The following is a 16,807-nucleotide window of genomic DNA, read 5'->3' on the forward strand; positions in this document are numbered from 1 at the left end:
TGCTGATGACTCAAAGGTTGGGGGTGTTGTGGATAATGTGGATGGCAGTCAGAGGTTACAGCATGATATTGATAGGATGCAAAACTGGCTAAGAAGTGGCAGATGGTGTTCAACCCAGATAAGTGTGAGGTGGTTCATTTTGGTAGGTCAAGTATGATGGCAGAATATAGTATTGAATAGTAAGACTCTTGGCAGAATGGAGGATCAGAGGGATCTTGGGCTCTGAGTCCATAGGACACTCAAAGCTGCTGTGCAGGTTGACTCGGGTTAAGAAAGCATATGGTGCATTGGCCTTCATCAATCATTGGATTGAGTTTAGGAGCCCAGAGGTAATGTTGCAGCTATATAGGACCCTGGTCAGACCCCACTTGGGGTATTGTGTTCGGTTCTGGTTGCCTCACTATAGGAAGGATTAGGAAACCATAGAAAGAGTGCAGAGGAGGTTTACAGGGATGTTTCCTGGATTGGGGAACATGCCCTATGAGAATAGGTTGAGTGAACTCGGCTTTTTCTCTTTGGAGCAACAGAGGATGAGAGGTGATCTGATAGAAATGTATAAGATGATGAGAGGCATTGATCGTGTGGATAGTCAGAGGCTTTTTCCCAGGGCTGGAATAGCTAGCATGAGAGGGCCCAATTAAAGATGCTTGGAAATACGTACAGAGGAGATATCAGGGGTAATTTTTTTACACATAGAGTGGTGAGTGCATGGAATGGGCTGCCAGTGATGGTGGTGGAGGTGGATACAATAGGATCTTTTAAGAGACTCCTGGCCAGGTACATGGAGCTCAGAAAAATAGAGGGCTATGGGTAACCCTAGGTAATTTCTAAGATAAGGACATGTTCGGCACAGCTTGTGGGCTGAAGGGCCTGTATTGTGCTGTAGGTTTTCTGTGTTTCTGTATTTTCTTGATTGTCATTACTGATGCTGCGCTTTAGTCTCTGCCTGTATGTGGGGAGTAGAAGTAGAGCCAAGGGATTGTACTTTCCAAATTGTGGGCGTGTGGTGGAATGGTAAGTGTTGTTGGTAGTTCAACAGTGGTCAAGTGTTGGCACCTCTGGTTCCACAGTTGATATGTTGATGTTATTTGTTTAGAGACTTCAAGTTGTCCTTGTTGAAATCCCCCACAATGATTGGGAAAGCATAAGGGTGTGTACTTTCGTGACTGCTGATTATGGTGCTCAGCTCCTCCAGTGCCTGCCTGATGTTGATCAGAGGTGGAAAGTACACCACTGCCAGGATGATGGCTGAAATGCCCTTAGCAGATAAAATGGATGACACTTGACCATGAGATGTTCCAGACTGAGTGAGCAGGATTGAGACAGAAGTGCCATGTATGTGCACCAGAATGAGTTGAGCATGAGACATACTCCACCTCCTTTACCTTTGTAAGAGTCACCTGTCCTGTCTTTCTGATGGATAGTGAAGACTTCAGGAGCACTGCATCTAAAATGACAAGGGTTAGCCATGTTTCTGTGAGGCAAAGTACAGAGTAGTCCCTAAAGTGCCTCAGCATTTTAATCCAGAGGCTGCACATTCGCAAGCTGGATAGTGGGAGTGGGGGTCTAAGGCTGCTGAATTTCATTTGTACCTGCATGCCATGCTTACATTTTTTTTGAAGGGGAACGGCATTGATGACTTATGTCTACTATCCGCAGTCTGCCAATTTTTGAGGATTGATAGCTTTTTTAAAAAAAAGTCTTAAGTTGCTTTCTGACTGTAGATTTCAGCTGTAGTAGTCCTAAATGCAAATATTTCATAATTCCCCTCAGAGCTGCATGTAAAGTGTTGGCATCTTGACATTGTAAGTTAAGTTTGAGGTAAATTTGTTATCAAAATAGATCTATATCACTTTTTACAACCCTGAAATTCATTTTCTTGTGGGCATACTCAATAAATGTAATAACCGTAGAGAGAATCATTGAAAGACCCCACCAACCAAGGCAGAAAGCAAGTGTACAAAAGACAGCGAAATGTGCAAGTACAAAAATATAGAAATAATAATAAATAAGCAAGAAATATTGAGAACCTGACATGAGTTTTTGAAAGTGAGCCCATAGGTTGTAGTAACAGTTCAGTGGTGGGGCAAGGGACGTTGAGTGAAGTTAACCCCTTTGGTTCGAGAGCCTAATAGATGAAGGGGTAATAACTGTTCCTGAACCTGGTGGTGAGTCCTGAGGCTCCTGTACCACCTTCCTGATGGCAGCAGCTAGAAGAGAGCATGACCTGGGCAGTGTGTTTATTGTAGTTCTGTTTTAACTTCCTATGATAATTAAAATCTGAGGCTCATTTATCAGTTAATTTTGTTTGGCATTAATAAAATATTGACTGTACCATTAATAATTAATTGAGATTGGAATGCTCAAGTCCTAAGCAAATTTAACCTGTTTAGTAGGTATCTTTTATGTAACCGTCTTTAGGCCAGACCAAATATTTCATTGCTAAGGTCCTCAACGTTTTCAGAGAACAGGGCATCTTGGACAGCAACAGTATGATTTTCAGATAAAGTGTCCAAAGTGCTTTGACCAGAGGAGTTGCTGATCTATTCATTATCACCTGTTCAGCAAAGATGTCCCAAAAGTGAGAAGAAAAATAGTTCACTAAAAGCACTTAATTGTGTAGGTATGTATTAAGTTTACCCAATTTTTAGTGTTGGGCCAGAGAAGCTAATATTTATCATATTATTTAGAGATTTTAGACTTGAAATTACACTTTTATGACAAGTTTACTTCCGACAGTGCATGTACAGAAATTAATGACATTTAATACATTTGAATGACAAACTTAGAGCAAGATACTGTTTCTTTTTTCCAAAGTTAATAAGGTCCAGCAACATCTTTGATTTCTGGTTATTCATACATCTCCCCTTGCCTTAGGTTGTTATATTTGCGCACGATTATGAACATTACTACTTACCCTGTTGCAGTAAATATTGAGGAGTAATATGCTCAAAAATATCTTTGAAATTCAGCATTATAACTGAAATATAGAAAATACATGTTTAATAGCACAAAAGCATGGTTACCACACTTTAATTTCCTACTTAATAAATAATGGCTAACACTTTTCTAAACTTTTCCCTTTCAGATGTGCAGAAAGACATTATGATGCTACTAAATTTAATTGCAGAGGTGGGTTAACTTTTATCGAACTCCATTATGAGATTGTCCTAATAGGTAAAACCTACCTTATTATTACATTATTTTGTTAAGGGTAGTAAAATGAAAGCCTACATAACACCATGCTGAAAACCTACATGCATGGTGTTATTTGGATTAAAACTACTAAATTATTTTGAATCAGTAGGAAAACACTGTATATAGCATAATATTTTGTGCAATATTTTGGTATATTTATGTGCATGGTTATATATATTTTGCTAGAAATAAATTTCAGGTAAAATTATCATGATTAAGATTTTATCAACATTTCAATTTGTTACCACTGTGCATGATACTTTCATAAAATAAGTGCTCTTGTAGAAGTAAAATGACAGTTTGATTACTTCTGTTGACACTTTGTTATCTCTTTTTAGTCGCACAATATCCTTTTGAAGACCACAATCCACCACAGCTAGAACTCATAAAACCATTTTGTGAAGACCTAGATCACTGGTTAAGTGAAGATGATAACAACGTTGCAGCAATCCATTGCAAAGCTGGAAAGGGACGGACAGGAGTAATGATCTGTGCTTATTTGCTTCATCGTGGCAAATTTTCAAAAGCACAAGAAGCCCTAGAATTCTATGGCCAAGCAAGGACTATAGATAAGAAGGTCAGTGGAAGTAGGCTTTAATATAGAGTAAATCTTAATAGCTTGCAAAAGTAGTATTTTTCTAAATAGCAAGTAGTAGTTTAATGCAATAATTATACTAATGTTGATATTTAAGAGTTGATTTAGAAAGGCCTATGAAAATGCCTATTTAATTGAATTAACATGAAATTTAGTTGAATGGCAGAGTTTCAATAATTCTTTGTAAGGTGCATAATAAATCATTGTATTTTGAGCAGTTGCTGCAATCTGCTACAAGAATTGAGAATGCAGTTATTAAAGAAAGTCAGCACATTCTGTTCAGTAAGAAAACATAGAAGTAATATTTATATAATTTTAGTTTCCTATCACTGAAGAATGGGTGGTCTTAAACAGTTTACTGGTCCTAAAATACACTGTTTCAGAAAGTTATAAACAAGTGATTGGGAATTTTCTTTGCACCAACAATTTACAAGTAGCATTTTGACAAGTTAAGGAGTTACCTATTTTCTTAATATTTAAAAAAAATTTACTATTTAAATTCCTAATACTCCAACTGGATGTTTTGTAAAGCTTTACTGTATTATTTTATTTATGAAGCTAAGCAAATGTTTTAAATAGCAGACTCCTCTTGTCCGGCTATCTTCTGAAACTTGCGTAACTCATGGCACTCAGCTGACTCCATTTAGTTAATCTCTCATTTTCCCTCCAACAAATGTATCTCTCACACATTTAAATTTTATCTGTTATTTGTCTGCTAATTATGCCAATGTTTGTCTTCTAAAAATTTGTCTTCACTGTTCACGAAGTTTTGAAGTTTAGTTTCTATTGCACTATGGTATTTATCATTTAAACAATTTCTTGTCCTCTTAATTGTCTTCTAATGTCATGGGTTTAGTTTGTGCATCTTTGACTGAATTTAACAGATTAATCTTTTGTTTTTGCAGGGTTATATTCACCACATTAAACTTCCCATGTTCAAATTTCTCTGCTTTGTCATGGAGCATAAGTTAATTGAAAGTAATTTGCTTTTATCGGGCTCAAACGAGTTACTAGTTTATATTTTAAAATGGAATTTTTTTCTTTGCCCCAGCAGTGTCTCTAAAGTCCACTGCTATTTATAGGCTGATTAACAAATAAGAATTGAAGTTAAAACCTTATTCCTTCTTGATAAAGAATTACTGTTAGCTGTCTTTTTGTGTCCTGTCAAGGATTTTTTAGAAGGTTGTGGTCAGAGAACCTACATTTTCTACCCCTGCTTTCCTTACAAATCAAGGTTGCATCTCATTCAACCCAGTTCAATATTATATATTGCCAGTCGTTGTCCTGATCTATTTCCGTACTGCTGGCAACCACCTTTTTGGTAGTAACATTGGCTGAGTCCACTTTACTGAGATCAATGCAACTATGCTTTTTGCCATAAGATGATTTATTTGTTCAACAACTGAACATGCTCTTTCAATGTTTATTGCTATTGTATTTGATTTTAATGTCTCTTATGTTACATATTATTACTTGCCCTTTATTTTCCTTGTAATTCTCAGTGCTTCCTATATTCAGCTTGGTTCTCTACTATGAGCAAACAATAATCAAAATATCTTGAATCATGCAGGAAGCTGTAATTTTGGAAACTTCCATTCATCTTTATTAATCTCTAAAACAATCTCCACATAACTCATCTATTATCTGCTAAGTATTTGTGAAGTTAATTAAGCTTGAGTAAGTGCCATATTGTTTATGAATACCTGGATGAAACCATTGAGTTCTAATGTCTCAGAAGAGCAGTATAGTTAATTATTATTGTCAGGAGACTCTTATGAGGAAAAGGACCAAAGAGCATTAAAGATAGCTTCATGGAGGTGTTGGAAAAAAAAGTTTTAAGAAATTCAGAATTTGCATCGCCATGATTCCAGGGATATACCAAGCCTGTAACTAACAAAAATCTAATTACGATTTTAATCATAATGTGACTGAAGTAGGTGCAGATACAGATAATGTTAGTGGAAGTAAATGTTCCAAGTGGAGAGGGACGAGGAATGTGGATACAAAATAATAAGGCTGTGAAGGAATTCTGTTATAACGCAGTTGAACTAATAGATGAAGAAATCAGAAATCTGGATTCAAATATAGTCTAGACAGGTGAGATGATTTCAAAGCTTGAAATATGATGTGCTGACTAACTTAATTATATCAAACACGTGATATTGTAATCCAAAGTAAAAATACTCTAGATACTGGAAATATGAATTAAAAATAACTAATTCTGGAGGTTCTCGGCAGGCCAGACATCATCTGTGGAGAGGCAAATTTTGTTATCCTTTTTGGTCAATGAACTTTGAAAGGAATTCCATCAGAAACATTAACTTGGTTTTTTTTTCTCCACTTATCTCCTGTGTTTTCTGATTTTTAATTGTGAAATTGTAATATTTATCAATTTGTCTATGCCTCCTGCCCTTATTAGTTTAGGAATTCCAGAAGCTAAATGTACTTCCCTTTGTCCATGATTCATGATTTTAGACTATTTGTCAGCAAGTTGCCACCCAGCTTTTATAAGCCCATTAATTCAGGCTGTGTTCTTGTAACTAATTAGATTGATTATACAGTTACTACTATAGTAGCTAATTGTGCTATAAACTTTGACTCTGTCATCATGATTAATCAAATTTAGAAGAGGTACTAGAAAGGTTGTCTATCAGTTATGGGATGCATCTTAGATTGTAGGTGGAGGCAAGGGTAGAGTGGAGGTGTGGAGGTAAAGGATTTGCTGTCAAATCATCCCTGTATGTTGGAAAGGTGCCAGAGGATAGGAAAATGGCAGATATGATAACTTCAGTCATAGTGATGTAAAGATAGCCTTCTGTAGCAGTAGGTTAGATTGAGGGCATTTGATGCTTCGTAGTTTTCATTCTTGACTTGACAGTACTCCTTGCAGAAGCCTTGTAGGACCATGTTCTGAGTCAAAGGCTGAGTTGGGTAGGTTTATCATAAATTTTTAATTTCTGTTTTTTTAAAGTCAGTTTTGTTGATGCTAAAGCACATGATGGATGCAATAAAATGATTCCTAGTTTGTGAATTTATTGCAGTTTAGTTCACTATTGCTGATTGGTTAGCTCTGATTTATGGTCTCCCTGGTAAGTTTTTAAATGTATTATCCAACAGACAAGATAAACAAAACTATTTTTCTTTTGCCTTTTTTAAAAACTGTTGTCTTATCTCTAGAATAATCATGATTTGGTGACATTATGTAAGGAAAATAAAGGGCTCCGGAAATACAGATACAAATGGTCCAACTGAGATACTTGAGAGAGTGCCAGACATTTGCTTGTCTTATGTTTATTCTTGCCGTATTAGCATCATTGTTGTCCAACAATTATTACCCAACTCCAATCATTCCAAAAAAGGTAGTGATAATCTGCTACCTATAATCCTTATGATGAAGGTATTCCTGTTGTGCTGTTATTTAAGTTCCAGAATTTTGACCAATATTGAGGGAATGTCGACATCTTTCCAAATTCAAATGATCCATCACTTTGAACGTAATCTAGAAGTTGATAAGTTTTCCAAGCACCTGCTGCCCTTTTTATATATGATGGTTGTTTTATGGTTGGACGTGCTATAAAGCATAGGCAGAGTATGCTGCTGGCATTGTCTCTCTGAAGTTAAAGAGCATAAATGTTTAAAATGCTGGATGGAACACTAAATAAGCAGGCTGCTTTATCCTGATGTCCAGTGGTAGTATGATTGGAGCTGTACACATTTCTATCACATTCCTGATCTATTATGTAGCATATGAAAGGCTTTTGAGAGTAACTTTCATTATTTGAGGCTGTGCAAATGGAAGCTACATAACATGAACATTGAAAACTCATGAAGTTCCCAAATCGGTCCCTGTTTTAATTAAATCTGGAGTTTATTACAGGACAGGTTCTGCCTGAACTCAGACTCAGCACTATGCACTGGGCATTATATACCAGTTGCTGACTGGTAGCCTAATCACAACACCTTTTAGCGTTGCACAACACAGAAGTAGGCTTTTTAGCAGCGTATTCATGCAAGGCATTGCATATCTATAATTTTTATTTCCAGCATTCAGCCTGTAGCTTCCTATGCCGTGACATTTCACATGCTCAGCTAACTTGTGCTTGGTATGATTTTGTATACCTCAGGTCACTTCTCATACTTCAGAGTCGGCTCACTCAGTCTATCCAATTTGAACTGAAATAGTGCTCAATCCCAGGGAATATTCTGGTGAATTGCTCTGTAATGCAACCACGTTCTCAAGTCACTGATAAGTTAATGCATGCTAATTGACCTAATTGGATTTGTCTTATTTTTATTGGACGAGACAAATGCTGTCATGACTTAAATATGGGTTCATATCTATGTTATTGCAATGCAAATTTGGGCATTCTTACCTGGTGCTGTGAAACTATAGTGTATGCCCTACCATCTTTGTTGCCAGATGTAAACTTTGCCATTTTACATTGTGTACTAGAATTTGAGCTACTTAAGCAATGATGCTGAATTATTAAAAAATATATACATTTTATTTTTCTCTAGGGTGTAACTATTCCTAGCCAGAGGCGCTATGTATATTATTACAGCTATCTTTTGAAGCACAGATTGGATTACAAACCGGTGGCATTACTGTTTCACAAGATGCAGTTTGAAACTGTTCCAATGTTCAGTGGTGGAACTTGCAGTAAGTTTTAATTTCCGATTTAGAGATAATGCTGAAAATAATGTTATATTGCTGCTTCAGTTTACTGGTATCCACTTTGTTGGTCAGGTAGAATTAAAATACAGAAAATGATCTAAACTATGGTTGAGTTATTAAGAATTTTTAAATTATAAACACTTTAAACTGACCTTTCCAATTAGATTTATTATTGTATCTTAATATCTGATAAAACTGTTAAACTGGGAAAAAACACATGTATATATTTTTAAAATAAGCATTTATACAGCTAAATACAGAACACCCAGGGTATAGTTTGGGAGAGACTAGAACCAAGAAGTTTCAGCAGTAGTTAACCAGAGGGAGATGCATGGCATATGCTATGACATATATGATTAACATTGATTTTTATTAGAAATCTTAGTCTGGCTGGATGAGAAGAAAAAGGCCTCTGGTTTGAAAAGGGCTGAAAAGCTAAGTTTTTTGTTCATTCATAGATCCTATGTTTGTGGTATCGCAACTAAAGGTGAAAATCTTCACTTCCTCTTTGGGACCGACTAGACGTGAAGACAAGTACATGTATTTTGATTTTCCTCAACCTCTACCAGTATGTGGAGATATCAAGGTGGAATTCTTCCACAAACAGAACAAGATGATGAAAAAGGTTTGTTCTAAGTAAATATGGATTCTTTTAATATCATTAGTATAACTACCTTGATGTCATGCTTCATCTTCAGTGGCCTTTAAAAATGTAAAGAATTGCATTATCTTATTCTAGCTTTTTTCCCCATTCCTCAATTGAATCACCACATCAAAATAAACAACTATTTGGCAGATTGCCGGTTGAGATTTAGCCTATTCATCAATTGACTGCATATTAAGTTGCACAAAGCTAACCATTGTTGGTAGCAATGTAATCAATGACTTTTGAAAAGATCAGTGGACGATTTTTAAGTTCATATAAATGGTTAAGAACTGTAGAAATGAAAACTAAATTGTCTGTGGGTCTGAGCAGTTCTAGTATAAAGTGAATTCCATACAACTAAGGTTAAAAATCCATTTGTACCATTGCTTCTTCTGATGTGGTATTTTTACATTTCCAACAATTTTATTTCCCCTTCTGCTAAAGACCTTTGAAGAAAAAGGTACTTATGGTACCTTTCTCAATCAACTTCCCATTTTGGAGGACAGTACTATTTGAAAGAAATGGTTTTGTCTGAAATACCAAACTACCACAATAGTGGGTGACTTTTAATTTAGCTATAAAATTGATGTTTTAAATCAACCACTACAATTTTTTGTTAAACTGTCTCATCCTTCTGTGAGTATTATCAGTTGAAACAAACACTGTTTGCACCTATCCTTGAAACAGTGCAAGGATAATAATCTAAGAATGCATTTAACTAGATTTAGTTAATTTTTTTCTTTCATTAAGGTCGTTGCAAATGAGATTTCACTCTGCCATTTTTGTTTCATTTTTAAATTTGGATATTTTTGAGCACCTCTCTGTGGTAAAACGTTAGATAATGCACCGAGTCAGCTACAGGACTTCAGTCTTGGCAGGTGGTTTCAAAGTAATATGACAGTCTCTGTCAGAATTCTGCAAACTGTATAACTTTACCAATGGAAAACAGTGCCTTTCAGTGCATCTAAGTGCCAGAATTGCTGCCCTATCTCTGCTTGTATCTTGGTTTCATTCTATGCATCAGATCTGTTCATTTTTTGGATTTCCTTGAGTGGAAAAGCTCCAATATTCATCCTCACAACTATTGCACAGATAAATATTTAGTATTTACATTGAACTGCATTATTTCCTTTGTATGAAATGCATTCTTTCACTAAACTGAGCATTCCACATGTTGCTCAGCAGTCCTCCTACTTCATCACCAGTAAATTTCACTTCTTATAGAAACAGAAAACCTACAGCACAATACAGGCCCTTTGGCTCACAGAGCTGTGCCGAACATGTCCTTACCGTAGAACTACCTAGGCTTACCTATAACACTTTATTTTTCTAAGCTCCATGTACCTATCCAGCAGTCTCTTAAAAGACCCTATCGTTTCCACCTCCACCACCGCCAGCAGCCCATTCCATGCACTCACCACTCTCTGCATTAAAAAAAAACTTACCCCTGACCTCTCCTAGTTTCAAGCACCTTAAAACTTATGGTCCGTTACAAATTTGTTACATTTAAAACTGATGTGGGACATGCGATTTCTCATTTCCAGGCATTACCTATTTTAACCCCCTTCTGCAAAATTTAATTTTGTGTTATCCACTACTTTAGTTGTAACACAAAAATGTCCCAAATTTAGAATTAATTACCATTCATTGAGGTGATTGGACAGCTAATTTAGGAAGTAGAAATCTTGGATGCTATTCTGGATTGGTACTGAGATGTTTAGTTTGGATTGAGGTTATTTGAATTTATTGCAAATTTGGAGCTGAGTGCTTGACCTCGGCAAAGGGTAAGTAATATTCATTATCTGAACATGTGCAAACAAGCATACACATGCAGTGATTTTCTGTTAATGAAGGTAACTGCATTGATAGATTCTGGATATTGCAATTAGAATTGCCATGCGCAATTTTTGTTACAATGCACATATTATACATTTCTTTTGACTTGATTCAAAATCCAAGAAAACCAAATGAGATTAATTTATTGCAGTCTTTGCTGTTCTGAAAATGGCTTTGAAGGCCATGGTTGGCTGGTACATTTTCAAAAAGGTAGTAAAATTGTAAGTTCATTATTTATGCTAGTTTTCTGGTTTTGTTACATGTAACATCAAGAGGAACTTTCTGAACATTCCATGAGCGCCACCTCACTATTTTGCTCTTTTTTGCACTATATTTATTTCTTAGAAAAATTTACAATAAGAAGTATATGTATTGCACTGTACTAAGCTGGCAAAACAGTAATTTCATGACATATAGAACTTTTATGATCCCAAAGGAAATAAGTGTCACAGCATTACGAGTGCACAGATATACAAATATTAAAACAGAAGTAAGAAACAAAGATATGTTACCTCAAACAGTCCAACAGGACGGGGTCACCACTTTCCCAGCTATAGGTTGACTCATTATAGAGCCTAATGGCTGAGGATATGAATGACCTCATGTAGCACTCTTTGGAGCAGTGCAGTTTTCTTAGTCTATTACTAAAAGTGCTTCTATGTTCAGCCAAGGTGGCATGCAGAGGGTGATAAACCTTTTCCAGAATTGCCAGGATTTTCTGTAGGGTCCTTTGTTCTACCCCACCTTCCAGTTTATCCAGTTTGACTCCTATAACAGAGCCAGCCTTTCTAATCAGTTTACTGAGCCTGTTGGCATCACCTGTGTTGATGCCATTGGCCCAACACACCAATGCATAGAAGCTTGTACTGGTGACAACAGACTGGTAGAATGTGAAGGAGAGGCTTGTGTACTTCAAAGCATCTCAGTCTCCTCAGGAAGTAGAGGGGACTCTGGCCCTTCTTGTACACAGCCTCTGTGTTGGTGCTCCACTCAAGTCTGTCAACCAAGAACACCCCCAGGTACTTGTAGGTCCTCACCACACCCACGGCTTCACCATCAATAATAACAGGGAGCAGTGCAGGCTTAGTCTTGGAACTGAAGGCACTTGAGAAATCAAAATACATGATTCTCATGGTGCTGCTCTGCATAACCAAATTGGAGTAAGCTCTGTTCAGCAGGTAGATTTGTGCTCTTGGTAAACAAATTGCAGGAGATCAAGGGCTGATCTGACCAGGGGTCAGAGATGAGGCAGGACCAGCCTCTCTCAGATCATCTTGATGTGTGAGGTCAGGGCATTGGATGGTTGTCATTCAAGACTTTCGGTTTGCCTTTTTTGGGTACTGGGACCACACATTATGTTTTCCACACAATCGGGACCCTTTCCGCAGCTGCTCAGTAGTGAAGGTAATAAATTCGATACTGATTTTGTAGTCTTTCCCCATCAGACATAAAGGGTGATTTCCTGTGATATACAAGTGCATAGAATGAAATTGTAAATGCTCGTGAATTTCAGTCTTCAGGAAGCAAAATGAATCTGTTCACCCAAGACAATTATTATTCTCTGTCGATCATGAAGATGTAGTTTTTCTAGGCAAAACAGGCCAATCTTTTTTTTTGTTGAATAGTTTTAGTGTATTTTCACTATTTTGCAGATAATACTGGATTACTGTTCAAGCACAGGTGCTTTGAGAATTTTTGTCCATGGTTGTTATTTGTTTGCACTTTTCAAGTCTTTGAGCAATATAGCACGGATATAGGACCTTTGGCCCAACAGATCCATGTCAACAATGGTACCCACCCAGATGGTCCCAATTTCACGCATTTTGCAGACTTTGAGTATCAGAATGGCAACTAAATAGCAAATTGAGAAAATAGCCAGGATTCCTTTCATTTCTTTAGGACACTATGCTGTTAAATTGGGACGGGGCTCTGTTCCTAAACAGTTTTTAACTAGTCAGTCATGTGGCTGTTAGACACTACACCATGCTTAGAGTGAATAGTTGTTTTTTAATAGTATTACCTGTGTGCATTTGTGTTCAAAGAGCAGTGATTTTTGTCACAGTTGGCAAGTCATAAGCAGTAAGATAATTTGGAACTGTTCAGGCTTGAAAATGCCAGAAACTGCCAGGAGTGAAAATGAAACTGTTTCTCTACTTCAACAAGTTGGGAAATAAGGGTATTTTTACCATTCTGCAGATAGTACTGGATTACTGTTCCTCAAGCACAGGTGAAAAAATTTGAAGGTATCGACATCATCTTGAACATTACAATGAAAATGAAGATTTGGAGGATGAAATCATCGAAAGCACTTGTTTGAAGACAGTCCATTGTCTCTGATAGGCATCTGCGCTGATTTTGTTCATTTACAGTCAATGAAAAAAGCACAACACTGTACACTGGATTAATTCCTCTGTCAATAAGTATTGGAAGCTAATACAGTTTTATAGTACTGTAGTAGTTTTGGTAGTGTTCTAATTTGTTCTGTATTATATTTACGCATATAATTATTCAGTTAAACAGTAATTTGTCTTTTTGTATTTGAAAATATTCCCATGAAACTTTGGCTCATTGGGGCAGCTGCCTAATTACACCAAAATACAGTGGTACTGTTGTATCCCAATTAACTGGAATCCACTGCTTTTTTTAAAAAATTGGAGGTGTATAATATCTATTGGGAATGGAGTCGTATATGATTTTTCTCTTCCCTAGCCTAGACCCACAAAGGCCTGTTATAACATTCCTAACACATTGAGGTTGGGATCAATTTGACAAAAAGTGGGAATTAAACTTAGCTCATAAATTTGCTAAGCAATTGTGAAACATTTTGGACAGCTTCCCTTATTTCACCCACAGCCATAAACCGGGAATTCATTGTTTCTTAAGTTAAAATGATGGAAAAATGCTGGAGGAGATAGTTGGGCCCTCTGTTATTGCTTTTTCTCTCATTTAAAACATCAAAAGCTATTCATATACCAGATCTATATGAGCATCTTGCATGAATAAGTTTTTAAATTGTTGTAATATTTCTAAAAATACAATTTAGAACTTCATTAATTTGAATTCAAATTTAATACCTGGTCCTATTAGCCACATCCAATTTTCTTTGGTGTCTTTACCCAGAATAGTAAGAAAAATAGTCAGATTTCCAAAAAAAATGGTATGGGTGCTTAGCTGTTAGATTCATTAATCTTAATATTTCTCAACATTTCCAGAAGTTGAAAGTACTTTTGGAAACTGTACCTTTCTGAAATTTACTTTTGCAGATCAAGCTTGAAATATTGGGAGAAATATGCTCCCTATGTCTTAAGTGGAAATAAAACATGAACTTTACTCTCAAACCCTGCCTCCCAATCACCTAAAACACTTCGTAGTTTTCTGTGGTGTTTTCCTATTTGTGTTGGTTCATTTTGTGATGCAGAATTCTAAACATTGGTATCATTATTGAGGTAATGCATGGTCCAGATGAAGCAAATGATTTCTTGTAACTGACAAACATATTTTTTCTTCAGGATAAAATGTTCCATTTCTGGATAAATACATTCTTCATCCCGCAACCAAATGAGAACTTAGATAAAGTAGAAAATGGCAGTATAGTTTCAGACAAGGATGATGATGGTTGGCGTACAGATAATGACAAGGAATATCTGGCCCTCACATTGACTAAAAATGAACTTGACAAGGCAAATAAAGACAAGGCCAACAGATACTTCTCACCAAATTTCAAGGTTAGTAATATTTCTACCACATGTAAAAACGAGGTGATGGGTGCTGTAACATTGTACTTATTTCTCAGCTGGTGCAGAATTATTTAGAAGCTCACCTTGTACGTTGTTGCATTTTGTGATTTTATGGTGATGTTTAATCAAGGAGCTTTTTTTTTAAATGCTGGAGGACCCAGTGGTTTATATTGATACTGAATTAATGTTCTAAGATAATTTTATTGTAGCTTTATAGTTTATTCCAACTGCCAAATTCAATTTTTTAAGACTATGTTTGCAGTTTGAAAATAACTCTTTTATACCCCATTGCTTGATTACCTAATTGGCCTAGTCCCACGAGATTTTCTTTACAGCCTTGTATCCAGTTATCTTTGGAAAGCCAGTGTGCAATCTCTGTCCATCCTTCCAGTAGTGACTCATTCACTGTCTAAAACTTTATCCTTCCTTACTCCCACTTATTGCTGTTCTCCTTTGCCAATTATCTCAAAATTCTTGCAGATTTTGGTGTTTTAATGATTTCAATTTTGAGTTTAACCAGTAGAGGTTCAAAAGTACTTGTAGAATAGCAAGTCCAAACCAGTAAGATTAAGCAATGATTTTTGAAAGTATTTTTTAATTGCACATATAACAAGTTCCCATGATTCAGGGGCCCAAATGCTGGGGCTCCTGTGGTCACACAGAAGATCCTGATATTGCAATATAATTTACCACAAGAAATAAGCAGTAAGCTAATTGGAACTGTTTTGCTCACTGCGGTTTCAAGCATTCAGGCTTGGATATGAGAAAAACGGCTGGGAAGGAAAATGAAACAATTTCACTACTTCAGGTTAGGAACTATGAAGAATTTGAAGGTATTGACAATTATCTTAAATGTTACAAATGAAAATGAAGATTTGCAGTATGCAGTCATCGAAAGCATTGTATGAAGGCAGTAAATTAGCTGCACTAGGTGGTTGCACTGATTTTGTTCATTTACAGTCAATCAGCAGCGTCCAAGTCCACCATTGATAACTATTAGGAACTGATACAGTTTTACAGCACTGTGGTAGCATTAGTAGTGTTCTAATTTGTTCTTTATTTCATAATTTGTTACTCAGTTAAATGGTGATTTAGTTTTTTAAACTTTAACTATTTCTATGAAACTTTGGCTAATTGGGGCAGCCCAATTATATTTGTATGTTGATAGATGGAGATGTGGAGAGGGAGAGATAGAGGGATGTAGATGGTGTTAGTTCAGATGGCACTTAATAAATTATTTCAAAAGAGCCCTTTTCAAAAATTTAAGGTAAATGTTTTAGAGCAAATGTAGCTGAGTCAAAGTTGGATGACCTGAAGGAAAATGATTTAAGGTTGCCTAAATTGTTTGGCTCAAAGTTAAGGTATTGGTTTAGTTATAGATTTGGATTGATATGGGAAATGCAAACTAGATATTTTGATGACACAAGAATAACAATCTTGGCAAAAAGCTTGGAAAGCTATTGAAGACTTCCAGGAGAAATTATTGCAGAATACAAATGAGGCAGATGTAATTATCTGTCGATTTTAAAACAAAATAATAGAAAACAACTGAGTAAATAGAAATCAAACTGCAGAAGGTATAAATAGTGAAATGTAAAAAAAATCGTAGCAAATCAGATCGCCTTAGTGGAAAAAGTAGTGAGGTTGAAGTTTGAGCTCAAGAACACTTGGTTAAAGAAATATTAACTGTTCATTGAGGTTTCCTGATTCACTGAGTATATCCAGCATTTTATCTTATTTTAAGATTCTGAACTTCTGAGCATTTATCTACAAAGACCGCTTCCATAACGTTGCATGTCTCTGTCACTGGCTACTGAAATCTTATGGTGTGTTTTGCTGTTTCTGACCCTTCTTGGGTCCAGCGCTGCACAGGCCAGCTATCCAACCAAATTTGAAAAGACCCTGCCACATGTGTTGAGTTCAAGTTAGGGTTGCATGTCATCAAACTTTGGAATTTGGATCGCATTGCAGTGCCAATCCAATTCAGTACTGTATCCAAAATAGTTTGATTCACTATCACTTGAGTTAGCTGTATACTGAGCCAAGAAATGGATGGTGTCTTGACCCAGAAAGAAAGGGTTTATTGAGGTGCCAGTTTCAAGTTTGACAGGGTTATGATT

At 36.3% G+C, this 16,807-nt stretch overlaps 1 protein-coding gene across 1 annotated transcript in view; it reads left to right on the plus strand.

Moving 5' to 3' along the window:
• Positions 1-16,807, plus strand: part of LOC140715319 (phosphatidylinositol 3,4,5-trisphosphate 3-phosphatase and dual-specificity protein phosphatase PTEN-like) — a 113,290-nt gene that overhangs the window by 87,109 nt on the left and 9,374 nt on the right. Inside the window, exons 4-8 of the mRNA XM_073027358.1 lie at positions 3,089-3,132; positions 3,537-3,775; positions 8,312-8,453; positions 8,927-9,093; positions 14,460-14,675. Coding sequence (XP_072883459.1) covers positions 3,089-3,132; positions 3,537-3,775; positions 8,312-8,453; positions 8,927-9,093; positions 14,460-14,675 — 808 coding nt within the window. The remainder of the gene's footprint in view (positions 1-3,088; positions 3,133-3,536; positions 3,776-8,311; positions 8,454-8,926; positions 9,094-14,459; positions 14,676-16,807) is intronic.

Source organism: Hemitrygon akajei, chromosome 23, assembly GCF_048418815.1.
Source record: "Hemitrygon akajei chromosome 23, sHemAka1.3, whole genome shotgun sequence".
Taxonomy (NCBI): domain Eukaryota; kingdom Metazoa; phylum Chordata; class Chondrichthyes; order Myliobatiformes; family Dasyatidae; genus Hemitrygon; species Hemitrygon akajei.